General features: G+C 39.5%; 1 protein-coding gene across 6 annotated transcripts in view; it reads right to left on the bottom strand.

The window, feature by feature from the left end:
- Window positions 1-5296: 5296 nt before the first annotated feature.
- LOC128530239 (leukocyte immunoglobulin-like receptor subfamily B member 2) overlaps window positions 5297-26357 on the bottom strand; it is a 53143-nt gene continuing 32082 nt past the window's right edge. For all 6 annotated transcript variants that reach the window (XM_053504061.1, XM_053504051.1, XM_053504070.1 and 3 more), the window contains 7 exons: window positions 8600-8848; window positions 8387-8500; window positions 7585-7677; window positions 7212-7295; window positions 6989-7069; window positions 5920-5969; window positions 5297-5767 (listed from right to left, as the gene is read on the bottom strand). In XM_053504061.1, the coding sequence (XP_053360036.1) occupies window positions 5920-5969; window positions 6989-7069; window positions 7212-7295; window positions 7585-7677; window positions 8387-8500; window positions 8600-8848 (671 nt within the window). In that variant the 3' untranslated portion in view covers window positions 5297-5767. The remainder of the gene's footprint in view (window positions 5768-5919; window positions 5970-6988; window positions 7070-7211; window positions 7296-7584; window positions 7678-8386; window positions 8501-8599; window positions 8849-26357) is intronic.

The raw sequence follows: 26357 nt of genomic DNA, 5'->3' as shown, positions 1-26357 counted from the left end.
GGCATCTAAAGAATGAAAAACAAACAAAAAGTTAGAACTGCATAATGCTCTAAAAACTTGGAGTGGTAGTTGTTTATGAATGACAGAAGGTGGGTCCTAAATTTTTGGAAATGCCTCATGAAACTAGTGGCGACCGAGTTAACGACATCGCCAAATAGGCCGGAAGGCGAGATGGGGGCATCAAGGAGGAATGCCTGATCCTTTTCGCCTTCCAATACGCCCTACCTTGAAGAGCCCCGCAAGTACTCAAGTTTCTCAGCAGGTCAGCCTGGTAGACGTGCAAAACTGCCATGGTGAACAATGGAGCACCAACCTGACCTGCTGCCTGTCTAACATCCACCAGCTTTGTGAAGTGATCAAGAAGGAGCGGAAGAGGATTCCCATGGCAATATGTGAAGCTCTAGTGAACTCCATGCATATGAGATTTAAGGCAGTGCTGGAAAATAATGGTGGCCACACAAAATATTGACACCAGGCCAGGGGTAGCTTAGTGGTTAAGGTATTGGACTACGGTTCGAAAGATTCCAGGTTCGAAGCCCACAACCACCAAGTTGCCACTGTTGGGCCCTTGAGCAAGGCCCTTAACCCTCAACTGCTCAGTGTGTTGGTGCCAATTGGTGGTGGAGTAGTAAGGGGGACATTTGCTGATCTTGCGAGACAAAGAGGCAAAGAGGTCCACCTCCGCTACATGAAATTTTCCCATAATGTAAATCGCCCTAAGGGACAGGAACCTGGTGCACTAGCTATTTAGCGGCGCGAGCACAGTCCGCACAGGCGATTAATATATGAGACTGCCATAGTGTTGTCCTCCCGCACTAGGACATGGTAGTCTCAACTGCTGGAGGAAATGCTTTAGGGCCCGAAATAGAGCCATCATTTTGAGGCAATTGATGTTCCGCGCAAGCAGATGGCCTCTCCAGCTCCCTTGGGCTGGACGGTCATCTAAGACCGCACCCCAGCCCATGAGGGAAGCGTCTGTCGTTAGCATCTGCGACAACAAGACGAACTTAAAGTGGGACCCAGAGTCAGAAACCGGGGTCTAAACCACGTAGGAAGGGTACGAAGCAGCTGGCGCGTAGCCCTTATTGGGGATTGGCCCTAGAGTGAAATCCCCTGGTTCTTAGCCACAACTGAAATGCTCTCATGTGCAGAAGGCCCAAAGGTGTCACCGTGGATACAGCTGCCATGAGAGCTAAGATCTCTGAAAGTGATGGCCCCTTTCTGGTCTAGCTTGATTTCCTTGAGGGTGTTGAGAATATTTTGACACGAGCGGGAGACAGCTGTGCCCGCTTACGCTCAAATTCCATGTGACACCCAAATATGTTGTCCTCTAAACAGGAAAGAGCATGCTTTCATGGCGTTGGATCTCAATCCTAAGAAACGAAGATTAGCTAGGACGACATGATGATGTCGAAGCACTAGCTACTGAGACTGGGCCAGCCAGTCATGTAATTCAAATACGGATGTTCTGGAGTCGTAAGAGCCAGAACTATATCCATGTATTTTGTGTATGTGCGGGTGAGAGAGCTAGACCAAATGGAAGGACCCGATACTGGTAAGCTTCGCCCCCAAAAGCGAACCTCAGGAACCTCCTGTGTTGTGGCAATATTTCTATAGATTTATTTTTAGATAGCGGTAAAGCCCGCAAAATCTAAAAAAATTGGACGCAGCCCCCCGTTCCTCTTGGGAACCAAAAAAATACTGAATGTAGTAGGCTGACTCTCTGTCTGGTAGGGGAACATGTTACATGGCCCCATTTCCCAGCAACTTCTGTCAGCAGATGCACTTTCCGGTTTCATGGAAGTGGAGACCATGCCATTGAAACGCGGAGGGTGATGTGAGAACTGAATCCTGTAGTTTCTCTCTACAGTGCTTAGTACCCAAGGAGATATACTTGGCAGTAGCTTCCACGCTGCCAGTTTCTCAGAAAGGGGCAATGTCTTGGAAGCTTGGTTAAACGGGGGGGGGATGTTAGATGTTCAGCATCCTGAAACATGGCAGGAAAAAAAACGAATAACTAACATTTTATTGGAGACTGGAGTTGCCCGAAACACCAGTGGTGGCGAAGCAAGAACACCAACCTCCTGGGGGTGCCAGGGAGAACACTTCATTCTTTGAAAGGAATTCTGCGTGCCTCTCCCTATTGGGGGAGGGCACCCCCCACGGTTCTGGGCACATGAACCTTACGGCTTCTTTTTGAAGAAGACAATATGCCAGTCTGACTTCTTTTGAGGCGGATTGCCTGACGCACCCCAATCCTGCGAGGGGGTGCTCGGCTCAAAAACACTCTCCTTGTGTGTTTCACACCTCGCAACAGTCAGACCCGGTCAAGACTGGGTGGCCGACAGTCCTGTCTCTTGAGCACGACAGGAAAGGAATTTCCCGAAGGCTTGTTATATAACTTCGCCTCATGAACCTAGTGGCGACCGAGTTAACGACATTGCAAGTAGGCCGGGAGGCGAGATGGGGCATCAAGGAGGAATACACAATCCTTCTCCTTGATGCCCCTGAGATTCAACCACAAGTGCCTCTCCGCGGAAATCATCGCAGCCTTAACATGGTTGATAGCACGTGCCATCTGCTTTGTTGCACGAAGAGACAAGTCTGAGGCCTGGCGTAAGTCCAATATGCCCTACCTTGAAGAGCCCTGCCAGTACTCAAGTCTCTCAGCAGGTCAGCCTGGTAGGCGTGCAAAACCGCCATGGTGTGCAATGGAGCACCAACCTGACCTGCTGCCTGAAAAGCTTTTCCCTCCAGAAAAGATAAAAAGTCTACACAGCTTGAAAGGACGTAATAGCTTTTCAGGAAAGATGATGTCCCAGGAGAGAGATAGCCTGGAAGCGTCTCTTCTATCTGGGTGTCATCATATAACCCCGATGAGAACGCGAAAGAAAGGAGTTTTTAAATCCACACACATGCTTCACAACCGGCAACATGACAAGATGTTTTCCATAGCGTCTTCACGCAGCATCGAGTGTAGCCTTTAAAAGGGAACCAACAAAATACCATTTTACACTAAATATACATTCACATTTTACATTATGTGACTGCAACCATACCTATATCTGTTATCTCTCCTCTTCTGCTCTCCCCCCTCTTCTGTTCTCTCTCCCCTATCTCTCTTTGCTCTCTCCCACTCTCTCTCTTTCCCTCTCTCTGTCGAGCTCTTATTGAACCTATTATTCATAAAACTGAGTGTGTGTCTTTTGGTTATTTGTCTATGCTTCTTTAATTTAGTCATGTTGTATGTGTATCCAATACCTGTTACATCACAGTTAAGATCACCCCATTTCTGAGATTACATCATGTCTGAGGTTACATCACATCTGCTGATCTTGCATTATGTCTGATATCGTGTCTAGGGTTACTATGACATCACATACAAATTCCGTTAGTGTGTTGTTCACTCGGGTGTCATTGGAGAGATTTCTTCTATATTTTTCTAATAAAACAGTGTTTCTGTTAGTGTGTGCGTGTGTGTGTGTGTGTGTGTGTGTGTGTGTGTAAAACTCAAATAACAGAGGAGGAAGGGTTACTGTGTGAGACAAGAAGAGGGAGAGGGGTGTGTCTTAAATTCAAAATTAAATTTTATTTGTCACATACACAGTACGATATGCAGTGAAATGCTTATACGACTCCCAGTGATCTTAAAAATTAAAGCTTATACATAATAAATCAATATGAATGAAAGAAATATGTTAGAAAATAAAATTAACTAGTAAAATATACTGTACAAAGTAAAATATACAGTAATAAAAGAAATAGGTTAGCAAATAAAATTAACTAGTAAAATATACTGTACAAAGTAAAATATACTGTACAAATAAGAACAAAATATCAATATAACAAATATGGAAATATAAAAGAAGAAAATAGAATTTTTTATCTCATTCCTCCTCTCCTCTTACTTTATACCCACACACACACACACACACACATAAACAGAGCCTGCACCCATGAATGAAAATCTTATCTATAGGGATTTATTTTTACTTTTTTTTTTACTTTATATTTTGTTTTAATTCTTTTTATGTCTTATTTTTATTGGGCTGTGGAACGAATAATTTGAGTTTCTATTAGTTCTCATGGGAAAAGTCACTTTGATTTATGAGTGTTTTGATATATGAGTCCACTTCTAAAATATTTTGCTCGCAATCCAAGATTCCACTGTACATTAAAAAATAAAAAAATAAATAAATTCTTAACATGAATTCATGTTGCGAATTATTATCATGGTATTATTAACATGAATTTATGTTAAGAATTATCTCTTTTTCTTTTCACTTTTAACACTTTTTCTCTTTTTTCTTCCATCTTGTCTTTTCTCTTTGTTTTTTTTTGGATTATCTCTTTTTTTCAGCAGTTAATTCCTCTTTTTTTTTTACTTGTGTCTTCTTTCTTTGCAGTGCTTATTTTTTCTTTTCTTTTGTCTTTTGTCTTTTCTTTCATCATACATTTCATCATTTCATTCCCCCTTTTTTTTTTACAGTGTTTTGTTTATATTTTATATTTTTTTTTCAAGGTGTTGTATATCTCCCCTGATTGCCTCCATGGCAGCATAGCCTAGCCACCATGCCATGGAACTGCCTGTCCAAAAATCTTCAATGTAGCTGCACACAGATTTGCCTGTTAAGAAACCTGTTACATTACAGACAATTGAAGTTACTGTTTTTTAAAAAATCTAATATTTTACTGACATAACTAAAACAATTTTGACATGCTTGTGACTCAAATAAAACATGCAAAAACATTCAGTTTTGCTTTATTATTAAAAAAAAAAAAATTAAATGTAAAAATAAAAAATGTTAAAGCATTTGAGTTTTATTGTTAACATACTAACTACAACATCTACATGGCTATACAACCACAATAGTCCAGCACTTGTACATGCATTTGTAAGCTTTTATTGTGGTTGTTGATTCTTTTTACGTCACTATTTAATGGACAATATCTGTGTAAGACAGATACGTTTTTTTTTCCGAATCAGTATGTAGATCAATGTTTAAGAAATTAAAATGTCTTAGGCTACCAAAACATAGCAAACTTTAAGAGTTGTTTTCTAAAAATAATAATAATAATAATAATAATAATAAAAAAAAAACACAAATGGAGAATTACTTTCTTCCACTTTCTTCGAGACAATGACATCCCATGTAAATAATATTGTGAGTCATGGTCACCAGGATTCTAAAGTCTAAAAGTTTAATTGACCTTCAGCTTCTCACAAACATATGCATAGGTTTCAGCATTTATCTTTTTCTTTAGTTTGAATATAACGTTAACACATTTCTAAAAAAAAAAAAGTGAAGAAAACATTACAGTTGTAAAAAGCTGCAATAATTAACTTAAAATATATGCTGCTACTACTTCTACTACTACATATCTAAGTATATTCAACAGTACAAATATGTACAATGAATAGTGAAATTAGTTGAAATGATGTCCATATAGTACATTCCTAGCACCCACAAGATGAAATCTGAAATCAAACATCGGCAACGAATTGTCCTGGTTCTCTATGGTTTTGTTTCCTGGTGGTGGGCCTCATTAAAAAAAAAGTAATAAATCATCTGACTGAAAAACTATAATCAATAAAGCCAAAAATTTACACACACTGATAAAGTCCTTGTAGTTTTATTAGTGAATGGTTGAGGTAAGAAAAGCTCCAGATCCCTCAGCTGCCAGATCTGGCAATATTCATACTTAGCAAAGTTGCACAATTCTGTTTGATAACTGTAGCTTGATCAGTGTACAGATAGATGGATCACTGCAGAGAGAGAGAGAGAGAGAGAGGAAACTTGTATTTGTATATAACATTTTTGTATGTGAATATGAGGCAAGCAAATTTTATTATTTGCACATCTTAATTCATGGTGTTTGCAATTTTTTTTTTGTCTTTATAAATTGATTGAGATTTACCTACTGCTGCAGCTCTGAGTATACAGTCTCATCATCCACTCTGAAATTCTCTGGTTTTAAACAAGAAACGGGTCCTTCATTAAATTTTTAAGAAAAAACTACATCTTATCTGAGTTACCAAATAACATGATATAACCCTGCCCTGTTTGTTCAGAAGGTCTTTTAAGCTAATAATATATATATATATATATATATATATATATATATATATATATATATATATATATATACTACATGATCAATAACTAAAATATTAAATATTAAAATAACAAACAGTATAATTATTATTATACTTATTATTATAATACAATCCTAATAAAACACAAAGGTTTATTTATTAAGTAAAACATGAGTAGGGAGCAAGTGATCCATGACACAAAATTAGGTTTCTTCATTTTACTCATTTTACTTATGTTATGCTGACAACACACACTTGTATGTCTCAGCAAAACCAGATGAGAAAAAACAACTTACTAAAGTTGAGCAATGTGTGCAGGACATAAGAGATTGGATGTTAATTAACTTCCTTCTGCTTAATCCAGATAAGACAGAAGTTCTAGTCATAGGACCGCATACAGCTAGGAGTAAAATTCTAAATCACACCGTAACTTTAGATGGCCTTTCTGTTCTATCAAGTGCAACTGTAAAAGACCTTGATGTGTTGCTTGATAGTTCAGGACTGGAATTTTCTACAAGTCTACCTGAGTCTCCAATAACTACCTGAACTCCATATTAACATCAATTAACATCAACTGGTATAGCTAAACTGGCTGCCACCTAAAACACAGTATGAAGCAGATAAATTCCTGCTTTCTGTTTCACCCAGATGAGGATGGGTTCCCTGTTTAGTCTGGTTCCTCTCACGGTTTTTTCCCATTGCCATCTCAGGGAGTTTTTCCTTGCTACTGTCGCCCTCTGCTTGCTCACCAGGTTTATCCGACCATTTTTATTTACACACATTCACAAACTTAAATCATTATTTTGATTGTGTAAAGCTGCTTTGTGGCAATGACAATTGTGAAAACACCTTTACAAATAAAATTTAATTAAATTGAATTGAATACTCTACCTTTGACTTTCTTTGCCTTTTTCATTGGTTTTAATTCAAGCTCAGCATACATCACATGACCATTAGTTTTCGCATCAGCTCCTGCACCAACAGAGATCAAAATCATTCCAGTGATGGATGTAACATATATAACATCATTATAAGTCTTCTACAGAAAACACCATGACGTTCAATGTGTGGTATTTTATAATTGGTGCTCCATGACCATAATGAAGTACTTTACCAGTGTTCCTATTTGTCTTCTTTTCCTTCTTGACTTTTACATAAGTAGATTCACTGCTCTCAGCTGCAGCTTCACCTGAACTCTCTGTAAGTGAACAATCAGTGCAGTCTGTTCATCACTAAAAGGCAATTCTGTATTCAATTCTGTCTTTACTGTATAGAGCTAATTTATATTAGGTCTCCCAATGTAAGAGGAAATGTCTGAAATGAAATAAAGCTAAACAGTGGCGTTTGTCATAAATTCTACTTTAGTTAGCAAATTAAATTTCAATTAAATAAAATTAATTCACCAATTTTTAGAATAAATCACTAAGAAAAATGTAAGTTTCTATTATTCAATCTGAAAATAAACAGTAATTAAGATGGTGTCTGACCAGCCTGAAGTTGTGTGTGTCCTGCTTTAGAGTCTTCTGGTCCTAAACGGCTCTGATTCTGTTTTGATGATTGATTGCTTTCCTGCTGGTTTTCTATAAAAGGAAACAAAGGATATATCTCAACAGCGTGAAGATATGACTATAATTTTAATAACAATATGTAGTTAATATATGTAGTACGCAGGTGCATGTCTGGCCTGCACAACCTGTAGTGACATCACGTTTACAATTTAATAAATTCATGAGAATTAAAATGCATGAGAAAAAAAAAAGGAAAAGAAAAAAAAAAAACAGGGGCAACAATGTCCTCAGAAAGACTGGTTCTGAAGGATGCTTATGTATGTAGAAACTTTATTTGAAGACAACCTTGCTTTTCAGCAGTTCCTTGCTTGTGTCTAAGATAGTATTTAAATTTATCCTAAAATTTCAATTCTTACTGTACTGTAAGCATTTTATTTATTTTATGAGTTATATTCTATTTCAACAGTTATATAAATTATTATAAGGATTTAAGTGCCAAATATGTTAAACAATCACTATTCAGACCATTTTATCTGCACTTTTGGTTATACATTTATCAAACTTTTTTTATTTATATACACATATACCATAACATAATGTAGGATGAATATAGGTGAGACACTTTCATATTTTCCTGTGTATCTTCGCCTGTACTGTATGTTAATCAGTAACTTTTTTAAAAGCTATTCATAAATGTGTATTGTAAAGTAAAAGAAGAACTGTGAGACAAAAATGTGTCCCAATTAACTAATGTTTATCTGACCTCAAACAATTATCATACCTTTCTTTATTTTGTAGTACCAGAATACAATCATTAAAATCAGAAAAACAATGAGGATAAAGAACAAACTCAGTCCCACAGACAATCCTACTGTACCATCTGTAGGTTTAGAACCTAATGGGAAAGAGAGAAAGCTGACTTTAGGACATTAAACATTTTCCATTTATAATGCTGAATTAAAAAAAAGATTGAAAAATAAAGTGTATTTCTCACCTCTGACTGAGACCCAGCTTTTCAGTGACTCTCCTCTCCCTGTGTATTTACAGTGGTAGAAACCTTCATCTGACTTTGAGACCTTATAGATGATCATCTCTCCTGTAGTCTGTGTCTGGAGAACTGATCCATTTTTATGGAAATTAGCTCGGAGGTTTGAGGGCTTTGTGTAGCGATATAAACAGCGTAGAGTCAGAGGATGTCCCTCAGTCACAGGATGGACAGGACTCTCCAGGATCACATTACCATCTAGAACACAGAGAAGAACATGCACAATATAACTAACTTATAGCCAGTGCTACACAGGCTGAGAGTAGAACTGGTATCAGTTATGTTTATTTCTATTAAATAAACTATTAAATAAAATAAAATACAATTAATGGTTTTCTGAGACAAGCATCTTATGAACTACTGTGTAACATTTCCTAGTGTATACTTTTGTACTAATAAACACGCAAAAAAATTATTTTATAAATGTTACCCTGCACTCTCTATCACAAGCACTGTTTAAATACCAAAGCATATTAAATGTAAACTAAGTAAAACGAGTCAATTGCACAGCGAGCAGTAAGAAAATAAGCAACATAAACAATGAGAGAACATGTTTTCTGACTTCCGTTACTGAATAATACTCGGTTACTTATGCATTTCCTTGTTTTTTTTTAGTGTGGGTCAGTGAGAGGAAAAATACATACACACAAACACATATCAGAATAACATAAATTATAGGAGGTTTGAATATTTTTAGTAAACATTTTTATTTACTCTTAATAGTACACTACACTAGATGAAGACTTACCATGCACTGTGATGTTAACAGGATTACTGTTTCCTCCAGATTTAGACTCACACCAGTAAACTCCAGTGTAGGATGTGGAGAGGGAGCTGATTTTACATGTAGATCCTGTAACTGATCCCCACCATGAGTGTGAACAATCTGACACTCTCTCACTGTGTGTGTATCGTCTCACTGTCCATCCAGTAGAGTGTCTCTGGTCCTCACAGCTCAGTGAGAGAGAGTCACCAGTAAAGTGTTGAGTTCTGCTGGGATTGATGATCAGAGAGACTGGAGGAGATTCACCTTAAACACAGAAGAGAGACATGGGAATACAAATAATTTTAATATGCAATTCAATGAGAATCATGTTTATTAATTGTGTAATTAAATCCACCATACAAAGCATGGGTCATATCCATAATCATAAATGCTGCAGAAACACAAAGGTCAAAAACAAGAAACAAAATTTAAAGTGAGTCTGCGAACACAGGAAGGACACAAAGGAACACAGAGATTGTTGATGTCATTGTAGATGTCATGACCGCAGCACGTGCATATTCCCACAATGAGATTACAGAGCCATGCTTAGTTTGTGAACACAGTGTGGGTCGTTGCACTATATACTCTATAATTTTAATTACAATATTTGAATGTGTATGTTGTTAATAAACAAGGAAACCAGCCCCAGAATATCCTCACCAGTGATCCATAGTGTCTGTAGATTGCTGTACTGTGTGTGTAAGGCTGGTTCTCCTCTCTCTCCTCTACACACATAAACTCCTGTGTGTTTAAGATCAGCAGGACTGAGAGTGTAGGAGCCTCCAGATCCTCTGCTGCTGTCTGAGAGGAGAATGAATTTATAGCTGATTTGGCCAGTACTGTCTCTATATGGAACATCTCTGTACCAGCTGAATGTCCAGTCTGTAGAGGAGTCTGTAACCTCACAGTTTAGAGTCACTGAGTCTCCTTCAGTCAGCCAGCTCTGTGGAGATACACTCAGTACTGCAGGTCTCTCTGTTACACAGAAAACAGATAATTAATTTGTAGATTAATTTTTTAATGTACAAAAATCTGTGAATTTAAATCTTTAAACCTGTATTTTAGGAAGCACATACATTGGTTACTCACGCAGAATGTCTATGACTGCCACGCACTCTGTCACGGCAAACGGCAACAGCCAAAATAAATCAGTCGCAATTCAATTCAAAGTAATTTGTGAAATGACCGACAGGTGGCGCAAGGGGACATTTTGCAAACGGCTGCAATTAATTTTGTTTAGACAGACTCTGTTTCTCTCTGTCTACTGTTATTGTTATTATTAAAGAAAATAGCACAAACAACAGCTCAAGGGCTTGTAAAAACATTTTTATTTTTTAACGGTAAAGATGCCAATTTTGGAGTCAGTGGTCCAAGCACAACGTAATGATCTTTGTATGATAAAATGACTCGTGGCATTTATTAATAATTAAAGCTGCTCATATCGCGTGCGCTTTCACTTAAAAAAAAATGCAGTGTTTAATCAAGTATATGTCGCCTCTCTTTATGAAACGATATGAGCTCGTGTCGGCTCATATCGGGAGCATTTTGATCAAAGTGGAGATGAAAAGTGAAAGTGTGTAACAACTTAGATTAGAAGGGGAAAAGTAAAAGTGTCTACAAACAACATAGCATAATGCATGTGTGTGAATGGCCGAAATGTGGTTGTGAATTAATCTTTTAGTGAAAGTAAAATGTTCGCGTAAACCCGCAATATACCGCATGAGTAACATCTGTACATCATAACATAAACATGCATAAAATGCCTGTGATAGAACTATCTGTACAAACAAAGCCACAAAGCTACAAACACCAATAATAATAATAATAATAATAATTTTCTATCACAGGCGTTTCACTATTGTTTATGTCATAATGTATGTGCTCTCCGTGAAGATTTACATTCACAGATTTTTGTACATTTTATTTATTTTAATCATGACTTACCTGTTGCAGTAATGGTGACTTCATCGCTGTACTCTGTGTAGGACTCTTTCTCTGCCCAGGCTTTACCTCTGCATGCTCTGCACTTATACACTGTCTCTCCTGTATTATTTACTGTCACAGAGAGTGTGTTGGTGTTTACTGGTTCAGTGCTGAAACGTTGTAACGGCTGATTATTTTTGTACCAGAGAAACTCCCATCCAGTGGACTCCTGCAGCTCACAGGTCAGAGTGACGGTGTCTCCAGTGTAGATGGAGCTCTGAGGATTCACTCTCACAGTCGGTTTGGGTTTTACTGTTGGGATGAAATGATGAAGGAGTCAAAGCTGCTTTTACTTTTACATCATTAACAGCAAATTTAACATCTGATCAAAATCTTGATCAGATCAGTTTTAATGTAAAGATTGCAAACATGAGCATTATTAATAAGCAGGGTAATGAATGTGAGTAGCGAACGCTTCATTCATTCTGTTTCTAATGTTGCTAAAACAAAATCCCACATACTAATAGCAGGCAGCTAGGGCACTGGTGGCTCAGTGGTAGGTGTTTCGCCTACCATGCGGGAGGCCTGGGTTTGATTCCCAGCCAGTGGCCAAACCCCAGGCACTGGATGCAGTGCCGCTCCCAAGCCTGGATAAAATGGGAGGGTTGGTTCAGGAATGGCATCCGACGTAAAACCTGTGCCAAGTTGTAGTGCAGACTGGGTATTCCGCTGGGGCGGCCCCTTGCCGGGAACAACTAATAGCAGGCAGCTCCCTAACGCCCACAAATCATATTAATTTAAAAAAGTTTTAATAACTGTACCAGACAAAAAACCTGTAAATCTCTCCCTGACAAATGTATTCCCATCCACACCACCCCCCCCCCCCACCCCATCCGCTACATGCAGTGCCGGTCCAAAGCCCAGATAAAATGGGAGGGTTACGCATCCGGCGTAAAACTTGTGCCAAGTTGTTGTGTGGACCAGATATTCAGCTGCGGCCACCCCTTGCTGGGAGCAGCCGAAAGACCAACAACAACAGCAACAACAACAAATTATAGAATAACATGGAAGAATGATAATTAAAATAAATAAAATCACTACATACCTCTTTTGGTAATTCTGACTTCATTGCTGTACTCTGTGTAATACTCTTTCTCTGCCCAGGCCTTACGTCTGCGTGCTCTGCACTTATACACTGTTTCTCCTGTATTATTCACTGTCACAGAGAGTGTGCTGGTGTTTACTGGTTCAGTGCTGAAACGCTGTAACTGCTGATTATTTTTGTACCAGTGAAACTCCCATCCATTGGACTTCTGCAGATCACAGGTCAGAGTGACAGTGTCTCCAGTGTAAAATGGGCTCTGAGGATTCACTCTCACAGTCGGTTTGGGTTTTGCTGTTGGGATGAAATAATAAAGGAATCAGAGCTGCCTTTAACTTTTCAATATTAACAGCAGATCTAACATTATGTACACAATCTTGATTGGTTCAGTTTCTAACTAAAGAACATGAACATGATCGATGTGTACCTGCAGGGTTGCCAGGTAATGAACATGATATTCTAATATTCTAATACAATGTTGATAGCAAGCATCTCCCTGACACCTACAAATCATAAACAATATAATCAATCTTTTAAGGAAGAAAGAGAGAGAGCACTCTTCTGTCTAGTGTTAAGTGCTCCTATCACTGTTTTTAGTCGGTGGGGCTTTACATTTATCCTCTCTGGTTGCATCCCATTCCACTGTGTACTTTAAAGAGTACTCACTGAGCCATGAAAGTCAGTTTTAGAGAACTTCTTTTCATATCCATTTGAAACACTCGCCAGCACAGGCATCACTTTCTCATTCCGTTACCATGGAAACGTCAGTACTCCAGATATCTGTTACTGTGATGACACCTTGTTCACTTGTTCCCTACACCATTCACTGTTCCTTTTAAACAGAGAATTTTGGCTTCCTGTGGTTTGGAATTACACTTAACATGGCTGAACACCCTGTGCAGTCCACTTTACGGTGAACTACTAGATTATTGGACTACTAGATCATTGGACATCGCAGTTAGAGTTTATTGCTCCAATGGAGCCATCTATTATCACCATGCGTGGAAAGCCTCTGATCTAATCAGATTACTTGGAACTAACTGTTGTAGAATAGAATAGAATAGAATAGAATGTTTTACATGTTACTGCATATTTTATACCCGAGGTGGTAGAATCACTAAACAAAGTATTACGCAAGACAATAATAAAAAGAAAGGATAATGATGCATGTTATAATGTAATTGTAAAACAATTATTTACACCTGATTTCAATGCAGGCATTAAATTGAAATTGAAATCCTCTTCAAAGCCCTCCTCTTGATGGACTTTAAACATGGAGAGATTCAATGTCTCTGATTTATGCTGTTTTCTAAGTTTATGTCAGGGACTGCCCCTAGAGGGCACTGTGGCCGTGTTTGTAGTTCAGTTGGAAGACCCAGTTTCCCAGAAGGCACCTCGGTCAGGTGATGATGAAGCTTCACCTGAGCCGAGGTGGCTCATTAGAGACGTTATAAAAAGCTGTTAGTTTTGGGAAACTTGGTCGAGCATTAAGACTGTCTAGTGGGCATTTGTTTAGTTTTTTTTTTTTTTGTTTATTAAGGGATTTATGTTTAAACTGGCTCTGAAGGCTTGGGCTCTGTTATATGTAGATGTGTATTTACTTTAACTTGTGTATGACGGGAGTACGGTCTTTTGTGTCTTCTGTCCTTTTGTTTCTAGGTTTTTCCCAATCGTCTCTGTCTTTAGTTTAGGTTTTTAAGTTATGTTTTGTTCTAAGCCTGGGTGTGCGTGCGTCGCTTGTAGGAGCGTGAATGTGTGGTACGCCGCTCGTCGGAGCGCAGGTGTGTGAGAGTTGCTCGTAGGAGCAGGAGTGCGTGGGACATCGCTCATAGGAGTGCAAAAGTGTGTACCAGGCTTAGAAGTCTCTGTGTATGTTTAGTCAGAAGTCTCTGTGTGAGTTATGTTAAAAGATTGTGTGTGTGCAACTGTATGGATAGAAAACCTGTGTGTTAGATATAAGGATCCTGACTGTGTGTGTGACTGTAGGTACAAAGATTGTAAGTGTGTCTTAGGTCGAAAGAACCTAAGTGTGTTATCTGTGAAGAACCAGAGTGAGTGTGTGAAGTTTAAAGAGCCTATGTGTTTGTTAAGCCTCCGTAGCCGGTATTTTGGTTATTTAGTTTTGGGAAAGTATTGTTTGTTTGGTTGTCAATAAAAGATTCTGGTTAAATGACAAGAACCCTCTGCGTTTATGCCTTCCCTTTATCCGCCTACGGCAATGTAACATCAGCCATTACACGCATTACAGCGTGACAGTTTATCAAATTATTTATTTATTATTATTATTATTATTTTTTTTGAAAATAAGGTAATTTAATGCCATTACAAAGAGCATGAATGTACATGAACATCCCCATTTGAGGGAAACAAATTGCATCAAATGCCAGGACTGAAACCCTGCCATTACACTCTTGTTTACGGGTAATTAATACCCTTATTTAAAAACCATGCTTTTAACCCTTAGGAGTCTGCGGGTGATTCGGGGCACTCAAAAAGTTCTGACGTGTTGACATTTGTGTAGTTTTTACTTATTTATAAACACATAAATGGCTTAAATCAGAGTACACTGTATTTAGCACAAACTGGGCTACAGTAATACAGGAGCAGCATGTATAAACAAGCTTATATTTTGGAGAAAATAACAATTATGTGTGATTATTGAAAACAACACAAAAAAAAATGAGTCACTGAAATAAGACTACAAAATGCATTCATTTTGTAACATTTGTGTACAAGACTTTTGTGACCTGGATTTTGTAGTCTAAAGGTTTTACTTCAAAATTATGTGACAATCATTCTGTTCACTTATTCATCGAAAAAAAAAGACTCATTTAACTCCCATGCTGTGTTCCATCAAATCTGACCGATTTACGTTTCCTCTCCAAAAAAGTGGGGTAAATTTCATCCATTTCTTATGAGGTTTGATGACTTTTTTCGCAAATGGCATTTTAACATATAAAATACATTTGAAATATTTTTATAAACGTTTGTGGAATCTTTTTTTTATACATTCATAGTGTTTCTGGTCAAAACTGACTGGTCATTGGAAATGAATGGGTAAGACTACAATTAGTGTAGAAAACAGAGTTCAAGCATATTTCTTATGTATTGTAAACAAACCATATTGACATCATTTTTTACCACACCTGTTAAAAAACAAAACTGTAACATCGTTTCAATCATACAACTTTCTTGCAGCTCTGGTATATACAGCTTTTTGAGGCCTTACGCACAGTTCAGTCTTTAACAGCACAATGGCCAAGACATATACTGCAAATGAAGCTGTGGAATTTTATTTGACAATGATCAGGAGAAAAGAAGTCAGGCTGTTAGTGAGGAGGGTTTAGAGAAAGAGGAAGAGGTTTACAATGACAAAGAATAACCATAGGAGGAAGATTCTGACATTGATGAGGAAAAAGACTCAGCTGAAGTTGTGGTCTTCATTCAGTCTAAAAATGGAATCAATCCCTAACCTGATATGCCATATCCCGAGTGGATGACATCAAGTACTGTTTACAACTTTTCTTCACAGACTTTATTGTAACTATTGTCATAAACCTGACAAACCTGGAGGGGAGAAGGGTTTATGGAAACACCTGGTAAGAGGTAGGGGACGGTGCCCATTTAAGCAGTATATGCCAAACAAACCATCTAAGTATATATAAAGATATGGGCAGCATGTGATGTGAAAACAAGTTATGCCTGCAACATGCAAGTGTAGACCGGCAAACCAGCTGATGGTATAAAAAACAGGGGAATTGGGAGGGTCCTAGAAATGACAGCAGAGCTACTTTAAAATTGTAAATATGTTTATATGGTGCATGGACACTACAAAGCACTATATTTGTAATATAGTTAAGTTTTTACTGTGTACATTTGGGCTTTTGTTTTCAAAAAATAATCATATTGGTCAGTTTAAACTGGGAAACGTTATTTTGTGCCACAGTTTAAAAACTTTAACTTGTTTGAAAAAAGTGGCTTTGGTGAACATTTTAGGGAAGTACTCTGTGATAAACAGGAAAATAGGTTTCATCTTGGTATTTGTTTTAGTCAGCTAAATGAGGCCTGCAGGACACAAACACAGCAAATACAACTTCAAAACATGTAATGTTCACAAGAGCTAAAGTTGATAAAAAGATCTAATGCAACATTAGGAAATAATATATTTATTATTGTGAATTAATAATAAAATAAAATGATCTGGTCAAAAGTGACAGGGAACATTGGAAGTGTGAGCCACACGCAACATGAGGGTTAAATTTTCAATGACGATATATATTTTTTTTTTGTTTAAATAGGCCATATGCGAGATTGGAATGATCATGAATAATGCTGTAATTCACACCAGATAAGATAAAGACCCACATAATGAGCTGTAGCATGACCCCTTTCAGGCAGGTATGTGACTACAAGAAAATAATTTGAGGGGAAATTATGTTTATTTGTATGTAGTTCATTTAATAACTGATGTTTTACTTGAAAGTATCCCAGGATCTGTTCAAAATAAATAAAGATTGTAAAATCTGACATTTGGGGTAAAATGGTGCAAAGAAAAACAGTGTAGGATATATTATTAAAAAATGTCCAAAATCATACATGCAGACTAAAACTGCAACAAGAACAGTGCAAAATAAAAACTGAAAAAAAAAAAAAAACATTAAAAGAAAAATGGTGCATCAGGAACAGTTCATGATAATTTAATGTATGGTTTCTACAGTCACACATCCCTTGCCGTGCACTGCTTTGAAATGCACACACAACCTGCGACCACAAGTGGCAACATCTCTGGCATCTGAGGTCAACTCAGCTCCTGAAACTAGTACATGGTTTACTTGTCGATTTGGTGCTACTTCCTGTAAGATACTACAACGTTCTTTGATAGGTTGTTTCATAAACTCTTTATGGGACAGGTTACCATATAGTTCTTTAAGCACAATGGAAGCATTGGTGGCAGCAAAGACTGCTGTGAAAAGACTCATTGTTTTGTGCTGTGCAGATTACTACTGTGACAGCTGATCAGAGAGATCAATGCCTCCCACAGGTGCAGGGCATGGATGTCTGGATGACATGGATGTCAGGAATGTCTTTGTAGTTCATGTACCTTGCAATTTCACCCTCCTCTGCACAGTGTTTTCTGTACAAGCAGAATAGAGACTTCTTCTGTGTCCATCTACTTCACAAATACAAGAGGTCCATCTCGAATCCACCTGTTGGAGCACCTGGCAGACTTTTTAGAGAGTGAATTATCTCCATTTCAAGGGCAGTCCTTCCTATTGTCTCTCTAAGTCCTACGTGCACCAACATTCATGGTAAGCATTTCTTTTATGGGTTTTTAAGTTGTGTAGTAATTGTCCATGTACACATGAATGTGCCCCTCTTCTGGTCGTTCTCCTTGTCTCCATCTGAGTGACTCAGGTGCACATTCCAAGATATCATCCAGTATCTGACCCATGATATAACCGTAGCTGGAAAAAGTACTGTCAAAATACTGTTCTGTCTCCAGTAGTCTGTGATGGAAGATAACTTCACCATGGCCATGTAAAATACGATTCCAATGTAGCAGCACATCTCAGTGATGCTGACGTCTGGCCATTTATATATTCGTCTCTTCACAGTTGCTTTGGCAGCCTGAGCATTGGTGGTCTGGCACAAAGTCGACATTGCGCTCTTTGAAAAAAAAAAAAAACACACAAAAAAAAAAAAAACAGTTTGAATAGATTCATGGGAGAATGTAAGTCAGCAGATGACAGTTGTGGTCCAGGTTCCCGTACAGACAGAAATTGCAATCTCTGTGGAACCATGTCATCAGTCTGTGTTTTCCATGACATTGTCTGTGACTTGTTTGCTTGTTTGCCTTTGATTTTTTGGGGACAGGTGGCTGATCATTTTCACTGTCACAACTATTTTGAAAAATCAAACAAAAACCCAGGAGCATGCTGATAACACAACAAAATAAACTGATGATAAAAGTATTTTATAATCATCTAGACATATACACATATATTAGCACAAAAAACATACTTAGTATGTTTTTGATTGCACTCTTATTTGAACATGCTTGCTTGTCCTGATTCAAGGCGCTGTTGAAGGAGATGCAGACACTTTCCTAAAAACAAATAAATAAAAAAAATGTTAGCCTATATTGTTCAGAGTAAACAGTTGTTCAATTAATAGGTACGGACGCACAATATATACAGAGAGGCCCAAAACATTTATACAAACTTCAACATGGAAAATATACACCTTATTTCTGAGGTCACATGACAGCATCAATGATGGTGATACAACTGACATTTTTAAAGGGAAGATAATACTACACACTGCTGCCATAATTCAGTAAAAAAAAAAAAAAGGCCATAGAAAACAAATTGTGAAAGTGTGTATACTTATTGGACAACTTATGACGCGTCGTAGCTGGGATATGTAGAACGTGGGGTGGATCCATCGCATGGACGAGTGAAGTAGAAGTCGGACTGCGCACGGGTTGATTATCCTGGGTATAGTAAAAGGTCCGATGAAACGGGGGGAGAGCTTGCGTGTAAGCGTCTTCAAGGGGATGTTCTTTGTGGCGACGATCATGACTCGATCTCCTACACGGTATTTGGGAGCTTTGGTGCAGTGGCGGTCCGCCTGTTTCTTATAAAAGGAGATGGCTTGTAGCAGAGTTTGCCTAGCGCGTAGCCACGTTTGCCTGCAGTGGCGGACGAAGTGTTGGGCTGATGGGGTCTCCACCTTTAGTTCTTGGACTGGGAAGAGTGGAGGTTGGTACTAAGGGCATATTCGACCCAAGGGAGAAACTTGCTCCAGGTAGTAGAGTCCCGGGTCGTCATGCAGTGGACGGAGACCTCTAGTGCTTGGTTCATACGCTCAGTCTGTCCAATGGACTGGGGATGGAAACCTGACGATAGGCTGGGAGTGGCCCCAACGAGCCTGCAGAATGCGCCCTAAAACCGAGAGGTGAACTGAGGGCCCCGGTCTGACACAATGTCTGTGGGGAGGCCATGGAGCTGAAATACATGGAGGACGAGCAGTTCTGCGGTCTCCTTGGCAGATGGCAGCTTAGGAAGGGGCACAAGGTGCACAGATTTGGAAAAGCTGTCCACGATGGTCATAATGCAGTTGTTGCCATCGGACGAGGGTAGGCTGGTGACAAAATCATCTGCAATATGGGACCAAGGGCGTCGAGGAACCGGTAGGGGTCTGAGAAGGCCAGCCGTTGGTCGGTTGTCATTCTTACAATGGGTGCAGATGTCGCAAGCTGCCACGAATCTGGGCACGTCCTCCCCCAACGTGGACCACCAGAATTGTTGGTTGCTGGATGATGAAGCGAGTTCGGGCAGCGCCTGGGTGACAAGATAGCTTGGATTCGTGGGCCCACTCCAGAACTTGTGAGCGCAGGCAAGGGGGAACGAAGAGACGGTTAGGTGCAACATCACTAGGTCCAGGCTCCTGGGCCAGGGCCTGCCGAACCTTGCTCTCAATGTCCAGTTCTATGGCAGCGACGAGGCAGTGGGATGGGAGGATGGTGTCATATGGCGTGGGCTCCTGGGAGGGTGAAAACTGGCGTGAGAGGGCATCCGGCTTGGAATTTCTTGAGCCTGGCCAGTAGGACAGGGTGAAATTAAACCTGGAGAAGAATAATTAACATCTGGCATGGCGAGCATTGAGTCTCTTGGCAGTGCGTAGATACTCCATGTTCTTATGGTCTGTTCACACTAGAAATGGGAGCTCGGTACCCTCTAGCAAGTGTCTCCACTCCTCCAGGGCTAGCTTAATGGCCAAGAGTTCTCGGTCCCCCACGTCATAGTTTCTCTCAGCTGGGGTTAGGCGACAGGAGTAGAATGCGCATGGGTGCATCTTGTTGTCCTGGGTGGACCTTTGGGAGAGGATGCCACAAACCCCCACCACAAACTGATACGATGGATCAGAGATAGTGAGGATGGGAGCAGAGGTATATCTTTGCTTAAGGTTAGAGAAGGCTTGGTCGGCTCTCTTATCCCAGCAGAACCGGGTTTTTGCGGAGGTTAGCAAGGTCAGGAGGCGGCGATGGAGCTGTACCCTTGTATGAAGCGGCAGTAAAAGTTGGCAAAACCCAGGAACCGTTGGAGGTCTCGCCGCGAGGCTGGTATGGGCCAGCTACTGACGGCCAGGACCTTGGCAGGTTCCATCTCCAGCATGGGCGGGGAGACAACAAACCCCAGGAAGGTGGTGGAGGATGTGTGGAACTCACATTTCCCCGCTTTGACAAAGAGGTTGTTCTCCAAGAGTCTCTGGAGAACCTGACAAACATGGTGACGGTGTTCCTCCAATCCTTGAGAGAAAATTAGAATGTCGTCCAAGTAAACGAATACAAATGAATTGAGGAAGTCGCGGAAAACATCATTAATGAGGGTTTGGAAGACGGCGGGAGCGTTGGTGAGGCCGAAGGGAACCACCAAATATGTCCCGTAGGGGTGTTAAAGGCTGTCTTCCACTCGTCTCCCTCACGGATACGGACAAGGTGATAAGCATTTCGTAGGTCAAGTTTTGTAAACGTGTCGGCCCCCCTGGAGCAGCTCGAAGGTGGTCGTCATGAGTGGTAGTGGGTAGCGGTTCCTGACGGTGTTCTTGTTGAGGCCCCTGTAATCAATACATGGACTAAGGGACCAGTCCTTTTTTTACGAAGGAAAAGCCTGCCCCGGCAGGGGAGGAGGATGGGCGGATGATTCCGCCAGCAAGGGCCTCTGTGATGTTCATGGATTCTCTCTCTTGGTGAGACAAGAAGAGTACTGTCGGCCTTTGGGCGGGGAGGTGCCTGGGAGGGTCGATGGGGCAGTCATAAGGGCGATGAGGAGGAAGCGACATGGCTCAGGTTTTGCTGAAAACCTGCTGGAGATCATGATAATGAGCGGGGACGTTAGAGATATCTGGGGTGTACTCGGCCTTGGCTGTAATAGGGAGCAACGCCTTGGCCGTCGTAGAGCTGATTAGATTCCGATCGGAGCTGGAGTCAATTAGCGCCTGGATGGGGTGAGGTGTGGCCGTGGATAACTAGTTTTACAGAGAGCAGTGGGTGGGGTTCTGGGAGTTTATCGGAAGAAGCACCCTTTAGGACTTCCAGTCTGACTAGAGGGTGACTCCTTTTAACGGGCGATCCTTCAGCACGTGACCTGAGCCCCCGCAGTAGAAGCAGGCTCTTTCTAGGTGGCGGCAACGTCTCTCCTCATCGGAGATGCGAGTCCTGCCCAGCTGCATAAGCTCCTCCTGATTTACTCTGCATGCGAGGAGAGGAGGAATGGGGTAACCTTGGGGGTGAAGGTCTCCCGGCAGGGGGTGACCTCCGGGTTGGTTGCCTTGAGCGAAGATGCAAGTCAATCCTCCCAGAGAGGTCCATGAGTTCGTGGAGGTCAGAAGGAAATTCGTAGGTGACTAACTTGTCCTTGAGGGCCTCCGACAGCCCTTCCAGGAAGACGTCGGTTAGGGCTCTAGCATTCCATTCACTTGTGTCTCTGCCGAGATGTGAAGATAAGCTGTGGTCGAGAGAGCGCGTGTTGGTTCGAGCGCAGTGAAATCCGTCAGCGTGGCAAACAAATCAGAATCTGAAGGCGAGGAGAAGTGAAACGATCATCGGGAAAAAAACTTGGCAACGTGGAGGCTATCAAAATAAACGCGAGAGAGTTGGTTCGAGATACACAATAATCTGCCAAAGAAATGGTGCGCTGCGCTTCCTTATAAGCTCAGGGAAACCGGTGTGCAGGCGGGCGGACCGGGGGCGTGGAAAGTGACATGACAGCGTGGAAAAACAAGGGTGCATGATGAAGAGCATGACAGCGTGGGAACGGAAATGTCAAATGACAGGTGCAGTCTTGGATCAGCACAAAACGCTGAGAGTGTGACAACATAACTCCATAAACATCTCTTAGCTACATAAGGCAGTATTTTAGCCAACTGGAGCTAACTAATATATACTAACATTAGTTTCATATTATCAGAAAATAGTTATATAAGACTTAATAACTTACCCATTTTCATAACAGCTTGCTTGAATGTCCTCTGCTGGATTTATTCTTTCTTCAAAATTCTCCCGCACAGCACAGAACATGCTGAAGAGCTTCCTCGGCAGTGTAGCGCGTGTCATCTTCCAAATGTGCAGAAAACTTACTGAATCTATGTGGAAATTGTGTGTTTTCAAGCCTGTGTCCAAGGGCCGTGACCTTGTACTGTATGTAGATTACCCAGACTATTTTTTTGTGAATAGCATGTGGGTGTGTCCTGCCTCAGGTCATTATCAGATAATGAAGTGTGACAGATATTTTCTGCCTCTACTTGGTTTCATGCGGATTACATAAACTAAGAATTTGTTTTTTAGTTGGACTTACTTCATTTAAATGCACTCAGACTCTTTATGCTTTCTATAGATTTATTTTTCATGTCTGTGTGTAAGGTATTCAGTTTATTATTATTTATTTTACAAATATCTAGACATATTTTAAAGTCTCACTTTTAACTTAAATCCTGTTAAAAAAAACACACAAACACATTAAATACCTCTTGCTGTAATCTTGAGTTGATCACTGTACTCTATGTCGTCTGTTTTCTGGGAGTTATGCCTTTGTACTCCACACTGATACACTGTACCTCCTGAATTTTTCAATGTCACAATAAATGTGTTGTTGGTTGTTTTTTCAGGACTCAAACGCTGAAGCAGCTGATTATGTTTGTACCAGAGAAACTCCCCTCCAGTAAACTGCTGCAGATCACAGGTCAGAGTGACGGTGTCTCCAACATAGAATGGGCTCTCAGGATTCACTCTCAGAGTCGGTATGGGTTGTGCTATTGGTATGAAATAATGAAAGAGTGAGCTGCTTCTATCTTCACAACATAAGCAGCAGATTTAACATTTGATACGAAAACCTGATTTAAAATTATTACAGTTGTATGTTTTACAATGTGATCCAATGTGATTAAACTGAACAGTTGAGTTTAACTAAAGATTGTGAAAATAAGTGGCGTTAACATGCAGGGTGACAGTCATGAGTGGCAATGACTTTGGTCGTCTGATTTCTAAAAATGATAATATAGACAGCCTGCACACTGATAGCAGGCAGCAACTGAGTAAGTGAGCAAAGCAAACAAGAAAGTGAGAGAGAGAAAGAGCATTAATTTGTTTTGTAATAACCTAACCAAAGTGAACCTATACCTGTTCTCAGTGGCCAAGCTTTAAATTTAACCTCTTTATGTCTCTTCATCAGTCCTGTTGAGTTGTTGAAAAAAAGCAAAAATACAATTTGCTATAATGTCCTCCTGCCTATAGCAGTGAAATTAATGGTAGTTTTTGTTTCCTGCATTTTTATAGTGCCCATGATGGGTTTAATGGGTGTAAAGACATGTTAATGTAAGTTTGATTTAGATTAGTGCAATGAGTACAATGAGGTGTAATGAATATAGATGCATTCAATAAGAAAGATAATGTATATAATGATAAATAATTCAAGGGTTATATACATAGAGTGCAATGAAGGAAGATATGAGTGCAATGTTTAGAGATGGTTACTATAAAGGAGCATATTGTATACCATGCTTATTATATCATGGTTTGAGAAGGTTATTGGCAGGGATAACCCCTAGAGGGTGCCTTTGCGCCCAGAGACTTCTCCTTGTGTTTTTTGTGTTTTGTCAGATTTGGACTACATCTCACAGAATGCACCTTGGTCAGGTGACGGGAACGCTCACCTGAACTGAGGCAACTCATGAAGTTCATTATAAGTAGTAGAGTATTCATAGGATTCTGCTTGGAAGCAGGTTTAATTTATGTAAACAGGATTTAGGCTGCACTTCTGGAGGGTTATGATTGGTTGAAATGGCGAGGTCACATCTGATTGGTTAAAGAGCACGACTGACACAGACTGACTCACGTGGAAAAAGAAAAGTATCTACCATTTATATATATTGATGGATGTATTTAATAACTATCAAATATTATATTAGAACATAAATTTATAGGTTTATTATTATCAAATATGTTATTACTATTATAATGAAGCCTAGGCACGAGACAGCCGTCAAGACCATCAATACAAACTCTTGGTAAATGTTTATTTTTGTAACACATTTATTTTTCAGGGCTTTGTCATAAATATGCAAATAAATATTTATATATAATAAAAATAAATATTTTTTATAATGAAAAATCTGACAAAACTAATTTTATTATAAAATAAACAATATAAAAGTATATATGTTGTATTTAAAAAATATAGCCTAATTTTTTTTTTCATATACAACATATTTATTTTCATATTGCTTATTTTATGTCAGGGATAACACCTCGTGGGCGTCTTTGCACCCGGAGACTTCTCCTTGTGTTTTTTGTGTTTTGTCAGACTTGGACTACAAGTTCATTATAAATAGTAGTTTGTTCAGTGGATCTGGGTCTTGCATCCGTCTTGTGGAGTTTAGTTAAGGTGTTGTGTTGAAACCGAATGTTCTGGTGTTATGCTGTTTTTCCTTTTTCATGTTCTGTCCAGCTCCTGTCCTGTTAAGTCAAGTGGTGGTGAATCTTCTGTGTTTTCTATATTATGATGGTTTGTTTAGCTCCTGTTTTGTTTAGCTCCTGTTTAATTAATGGTCTGTTTAGTTTTGTTAGGATGTTGTGTTCGACTAGAATATATCTGCCTCAAGCCGATTACCGCAGTTTCTGTTCTGTTCTGTTTTGCTTATGTTGTTTATGCCAATGTTTCTGCATCATGCCGTTTCCATTGTTCTTGTGCTATTTAGTAAAGTAGTTTAAACTGTTCTGTTTAGATCTTTGTTTCCTAGTTAGCTTTCAAATTCCCTTGGTTATAATCTGTTTGTTTCTGTTTTGTCTTCAATTTTAATGACTTTCAAATCCCCTCTGCGATTATGCCTTTTCCAAAGTCCACCCACAGCACCCGTGACAGTTATAAACGTGTGCATATTGTTATTAAAAGTGGAATGAGGGAGGTTATTATATGCAATATGAGCAACTGTTATAAATAGTGCAATCCTGAGTGTTTACATTTCTGTACAGTAATGTTGTGTGAGCAGCAATTATGGTTAGTGCAATTCTATTAACAGTGTCTGAATAGAAACATATTATGAGTAATGTAAAGTAAGATTAGATAGAGCAATGTATTCAGTTCAATGTTAAGCAAAGAAACAGCTGTGGGGGAAATGCTCCTGTAATGCCTCCCAGAAGGCAGGAGAGCAAAGAGCCTATGGGCAGGGTGAGAAGTCCTTTGTGATATTAGTAAAGCTGGACAGGTTTCACTACCCTCTGCAGTGCTTTCTGGTTCGACACTGATCAGCAGTTACTATACCAGACGTAACCGTCATTTATGCATTAATACTTAATAACTAACAATATATAAACTAGCTGGGAGCTGCTACTATGTATTGAGGCCCTTATGATGAAATTAAAATTCCTGTTTACTTAGCTAAAGTTCTAAAAGAATATAAAAACAACCACATAAGGTGTATTAATATATAAAAATGTAATAAACTATACTATATTTAAGCAATATCACAAAAGAGGAAGTGCCAGTGGTAAAAGCATCAACCAAAAGTGTGATAGTTTTATTATTGACTGACATATTTTCATATTTGTTAGAGTAATTCACAGAGCTAAAAGTTTTTTTATTGTTTTTTTTTTTTTTTATTATTGATATCCATAACACTAAACTATGGGCAGTCCTGTAAATCTTGTAGGTTTCTCCTTATATTTCCTTTTATTTTTAGTGGTGTAGTGTGGGAGCCCTGTATGATTTTTCACAAAACTGCATTATGCAGATGCTTTTTATGCGAAGCTTGCTGTTACACAGTCCAGCTGAGGTTAAACTATAAAGGATAAACAGTATATAAATCACCTTGAGTATGGGCCTCTGGTACAAGTGAAACCAGCACTAAAAAGGGAACAA

Source organism: Clarias gariepinus, chromosome 1 (genome assembly GCF_024256425.1).
Source record: "Clarias gariepinus isolate MV-2021 ecotype Netherlands chromosome 1, CGAR_prim_01v2, whole genome shotgun sequence".
Classification (NCBI taxonomy): Eukaryota; Metazoa; Chordata; class Actinopteri; order Siluriformes; family Clariidae; genus Clarias; species Clarias gariepinus.
This window is presented reverse-complemented; position numbering and strand designations above follow the sequence as displayed.